The 5,793-nt window shown below is 30.5% G+C and overlaps 1 protein-coding gene across 1 annotated transcript; it reads right to left on the bottom strand.

Annotated features, from left to right (window-relative positions):
• Positions 1–442: 442 nt before the first annotated feature.
• Positions 443–4,755, bottom strand: LOC108916213 (protein hunchback-like; the record flags this gene model as incomplete). Its single annotated transcript, XM_018722421.2, has 2 exons — positions 4,604–4,755; positions 443–799 (listed from the first exon to the last, which is right to left on the bottom strand). Coding segments are annotated over exons 1-2 (509 nt in total), but the record flags the coding sequence as incomplete, so codon positions are not given.
• Positions 4,756–5,793: the final 1,038 nt, after the last annotated feature.

The raw sequence follows: 5,793 nt of genomic DNA, 5'->3' as shown, positions 1-5,793 counted from the left end.
TTCATAATCGCAATCGTGACACCTGTACATTTGGATCTGTGAAGGATCTTTATGTTTCAGTTGATGCGTTTTGAAATTAACGTTGTATTTAGTTTTGAAATCGCAGTCGTTACACCGGTATGTTTGAGCCTGTGAAGGGTCTTTATGGTTCAGTTGATGCCTTTTGAAATTACTGTTGTATTTAGTTTCATAATCGCAGTCGTTGCACTTGTACATTTGAACCTGCGAAGGATCTTTATGTTTCAGTTGATGGTGTTTGAAATTATCTTTGTACTTAGTTTCGTAATCGCAGCCGTTACACCTGTATGTTTGAACCTGTGAAGGGTCTTTATGTTTCTTTTGGTGTCGTTTGATATTATACTTATATTTATTTTCATAATCACAGTCATTACACCTGTACATTTGAACCTGCGAAGGATCTTTGTGTTTCAGTTGGTGTCGCTTCATGTCACACTTATATTTAGTTTCATAATCGCAATCGTTACACCTGTACATTTGAATCTGCAAAGAATCTTTATGCTTCAACAGGTGCTTCTGAAGTAATTTCTTATTTTCAGTTTCGTACTCACACGATTCACATTTATATGCTCTCAAATTGTTCTCATGTCTCGCACAGTGTGCCGTAAAACACATCTCACTTTCAGTTTCGAAGATACATTTATCACATTTGTACAATACTTTGCGCTCCTGCCTCGTTTTCACTTCTGATCCGTTCTCATGTTTACATCCATCCTCTTCTTCATTTTTACAGTCACTCTCCTCGAATGGTACATTATCGGAGATCAGGAGTGGCGTGTCCCTGGAAAAATTGCATATACAGGGTAGTTTTGAGGACCAGATTTTAATTTTAAGGGGTTATGACCATAACTGAATCAACCGTAATACTGATAGCATAATTTTAACTTCAATGTATTTAATTTTCAGAAAAGGCATTGGCGAGTGCTATGTCACACAATAAATCCATGAATAAATTTAGATACAGATAATTTAAATACAATCTACAATATAATAAATTTATTAAATTTTAATCAAATAATANAATACTGATGGCATAATTTTAACTTCAATGTATTTAATTTTCAGAAAAGGCATTGGCGAGTGCTATGTCACACAATAAATCCATGAATAAATTTAGATACAGATAATTTAAATACAATCTACAATATAATAAATTTATTAAATTTTAATCAAATAATAACACCCAGTGTATATCACCTTTTTTTGTTTGTCGACCTTTTTTAGTTTTTGTTTTTTACCTTATCCACAAATTTCAATATACTAGTCACAAAAATTAAAGGATAAAAAGAAAATCCTAAATTTTTAGGTGATTTTCAAAAGGCTGTAACATGGCGAAAAATGTTCGTAAAGCAATGAAAAAAGCAATGAAAAAAGCAAATTGGAACTTGAAGGTTCTAGTTTCAAGATCTGAAAGTCAAAAATTTTTATCCTGTATCACCTTTTAGAAATCAAAAAAAGTCCGGTTTTTTTTTTATAATTTTTGCCTCACTTTCAACAGGTCCACGCGTCTATCAATATTTTTTTTTGGCAGTCCCACATATCATCTCTTTTAGTTTAATTCATCCTCTTTGATTTGAGCTGTTCGAGACCTTTAAATAATCAAATCAAAAATAACTGTCATGGCTTTGATAATTAATTATTTGGGAAGTAATGGCGATACAAAATATCTAAGCAGTTTTGAAAAGTTCTACTATCCTCCATAAGACGTTCTTATCGTTTTTTGATAAATTTACTTTTTTCGTTGCAAGAAACATGATTCCAAAATTGCGTATTTGAGGATTTTTGTTAAACCTGAGATTGATACGGAAAATAAAATAACAGAATTAAATCTGAAGTGCACTTATTTAGAAAATGCAGTCCAGGATTTACAAGTTCTTCATGATAATTTATGTAATAAAGTGGACTTTCTCGAGCAACAAGCAAGAAATTCTGGGATTCGTATAATATATGGAATCCCCATTAATAAGTCAGGAAGTCAAAAAGAAGATACAGTAACTGGAAAAGTTAACAAATCCCCTGTACTGCAGCTTGTGTTCAAAAAATCTGTAGAACTGGGAAAAATATAACTAACAGGAATGCAACGCCAATATATGTGAAATTTTCCTCTGATTATTACAGCACAGCTATCTTATGGAACACAAAAGTTCTGAAAAACTCGAAAATTTTTGTCTCTGGTGATCTCACCAAAACTAGATTTGAGCTTTTAATTTCTGCTAAAGAAAAACTTGGAAAAAATAATGTGTGGAGTCTTCAAGATAAAGTCTACGTGAAGAGGAATGACAATATTCATGTCATTTATACCAGAGAAGACTTAGATAATCAGTTGGAATAATGGGGGGCCGCTCAATAGCATCATTCATTTGATCATTTTTTTTCTCGCAACCTTTTCTTTGCATTTGTTTTTTAGGTAAGTATATTCTTAATATTATATAACTATCACTCTTTTATTTTATTATATACATTTTTGTACCAGTTGTACTCATACAGGTACATATATTTATTTTCTTGGGTATAAGGTTCTAGTCTGATTGGCCATTAAAAAATGAAGAAGAAAACACCAGAGTACTTTTTGCTCTTAACTTTATCAAAAGGATTTTAATATTCAGAACCTAAAAATATACAAATACATAATATTAAAAAAAAATTTTAAACTTGCAATTACATTACTATTAAAAATTAATTATGTTTGTACGTACCTAAACAACCATTCCCTATAAATTTAAAAAAAATTTAGTCCTTAAAAATATATTGGAGAATTTATTATTTTGTTTATCTTTTTTTCCCCTTATTTAAAGTTAACTTCAATTTGCNTATTTATAAATTTATTAAATTTTAATCAAATAATAACACCCAGTATATCACCTTTTTGTTTGTCAACGTTTTTTAGTTTTTGGTTTTTACCTTATCACAAATTTCAATATACCAGTCACAGAAATTAAAGGACAAAAAGAAAATCCTAATTTTTTAGGTGATTTCCGAAAAGCTGCAACATGGCGAAAAATGTTCATAAAGCAATAAAAAAAAAGGAAATTGGAGCTAGAAGGTTCTAGTTTCAGGATGTGAAAGTCAAAAATATTTATCCTTTATCACCTTTTAGAAATCAAAAGAAATCCCGGGGGATTTTTTTTAATAATTTTTGCATCACTTTCAACAGGTCCACTGGTCTCAATATTTTTTTTTTGGCAGTCCCACGTCTCTTTTAGTTTAATTCATCTTCTTTGATTTGAGCAGTTCAAAACCTTTATATGTATAATTAAATTAAAAATAACTGTTTTGGCTTTGATAATTAATTATTTGCGAAGTAATGGCCGTACAGAAAATCTAAGCAGAGTTATAAAAAGTTCAGACTATCCTCCATAAGACGTTCTTATCGTTTTTTGATAAAAAAAATTTCCATGCAAGAAACTCGATTCCAAAATTTGTTTATTTCAGGATTTTTGTTAAACACGAGATTGATATTGAAGAGGTGTCCGTTTTTTTTACCTCGAAATAATCCAAAAAACCTGTACGCTCCGCGTACAATTTGTTTCCTTGTCGTGAGGATATGGCCGCATAACAGCTGGATCGTTCGTCGGTTGTCTCACCTATGGCACACTGATGTGGACTAGCAAGTCTGAAACGATCCTAGTTGTTGCACTAGGTGTTGTGAGCATATTCAGTGCTGGTCAGGGCATATAGTCCGCGGAGTAGTTGTTTCTCGCAGCACTGACACTAATTAAAACCTATCAAGAGTTCAAACGGCTGCGATTTATCTTTCATTGTGAAAAATCAATTAAAGGATAAATAAAATATATATTTTTTTTTTAATTGAAAATGTTCTTTCGCAAAAATATATATTTTCTTCATCAAAAATTGTCATGAAAAAAAAATCTTTTCGGAAATATATTATTTACACTATTCACAATGCTACACAGTTGTCAGTTGTAATTTTTTTTTTGAGTGCAAATGTCAATTTAAAAGTCGCTGTATTTCCTTCCTCAAATCTCGGATACTTACAGAGTTCTATAGCTCACAAATTGTTTTCATGAGCTTAAATACCGAGAAAAATAGTATTTTTTTTAAACTAATCCAAAGATCTTTTCTGTATATTCAAAAAAAAAAAATAAATATTTTTTGACGATTTGACAAGCATTTTTTCAAAAGATATTTTTATAAATTGAATTAGATCAATACCTTCTCCCAAAATTCTTTCAAAATTAATTTTGAGTATGATTAATTTTCTTTTTTTTTTTGCAACTCGGTAAAAGATCTATCCTTTTCATTCAAGAAAATTTCAATTTCTGTACAAAGTTAAAAAATTTATTGTATTAATGGAATTTAGTGTAGCATTCTTTGTACCCATATCTGACTTGAAGCCATACGATTGTTTTATTACGATCTTACATATTTTCCCAATAATTTGTTAACCTAACGCTTAACAATTATATAAAAATTTGTACGATATCGTTCATAACCGACATAATCTCATAATGTTAAGTACAATTAGTTTATTACCAGATAGTATCTACATGTGATGATATAAATCACAGTGTCACAACCGCAGGTCGCCATTTTTTAAATTAATGTTACAATAGTCTTCTCTTACCTTCTTTCCTCATCTTCTGATTTTATGTCGATACTTTCAGTTTTGATTGACATTTCCATCTCTTTAATATCGAATTCTTTGTCCAAGTTTTCAGTCTTAACGAATGAATCGAGTGGANGTATACTTAGATAAAAAGATTTACGAGGCTTCATAAAGCCACTTCGACGTTTAATCCTCGTTATTCACGTTTATTAGAAATTCCTCGCCACGCCACTGCCCTGTATATTAGAAGTCCTATCTATCGCGCCTGTGAAGGATATAATGCTTTGCCCGTATGTTTCAATACATACATTTTCTTGAACTTAAAAAAAAAGTTGAAGTAATTTCTTTTGGATGATTTTACTACTAGCTAATAATTTGCTGTCACTAAACTGTGTTTTACGATGTCGTTAGCTGTTTGGATTTTTTTTTTCACTTAGTCACTACGAGTGTTTCATTTTGATTCATATATATGTGCATCTATATTCTTCGATTTATGTTTATATTCTGTAGGGACTATGTTTAGAGATTCTATTATACTTAGGATATTTTGTGTTCCTTATTTATTTTTATTTTTTTCTGTTTATTCATACTGTTTCAAGGGGCTAAGTTGAAAAGCAGTTTTAAACTGACACTTCGCCCCATTTGTTTACATGTACATGTACTTGAGCTAAATAATTGTAATAAAAGACATTTATTATTATTATAATTATTATTTATTATTATATTGAAGATGTTGTCCTTTTTTATCACCTCAAAATAACCTATAAACCATGTCAAGAGTTCAATCGGCTGCAATTTTTTTTTCATTGTGAAAACTCAATTAAAGGATANCTTTCCTCATCTTCTGATTTTATGTCGATACTTTCAGTTTTGATTGACATTTCCATCTCTTTAATATCGAATTCTTTGTCCAAGTTTTCAGTCTTAACGAATGAATCGAGTGGAGACGTACCTATCTGACTTTCTGTGGCTGAATTATCAAAAATATTTTTAATTTTTTCTTCTACCTCCGAGCAATCTTTTAGGAAATTGTTGTGAGTACATAGAGAATCGAAGCATGGCTTACAAACAACGGGATCTTTGATGGTATTTATATACTACAAAGCAGTTTCCTTAAATTATAAAATATGCAAGTATTTAATATCGTTCATACCATTTCAGGAATCAATTTCTCAATAGCTTCGAGTTCCTCTTCACGTATGCACCTA

The sequence above is a fragment of the Anoplophora glabripennis genome, unplaced genomic scaffold (assembly GCF_000390285.2).
Source record: "Anoplophora glabripennis isolate ALB-LARVAE unplaced genomic scaffold, Agla_2.0 scaffold4761, whole genome shotgun sequence".
Classification (NCBI taxonomy): Eukaryota; Metazoa; Arthropoda; class Insecta; order Coleoptera; family Cerambycidae; genus Anoplophora; species Anoplophora glabripennis.
The sequence above is the reverse complement of the archived record's forward strand: the minus strand, read 5'-3'. Positions and strand labels throughout refer to the sequence as shown.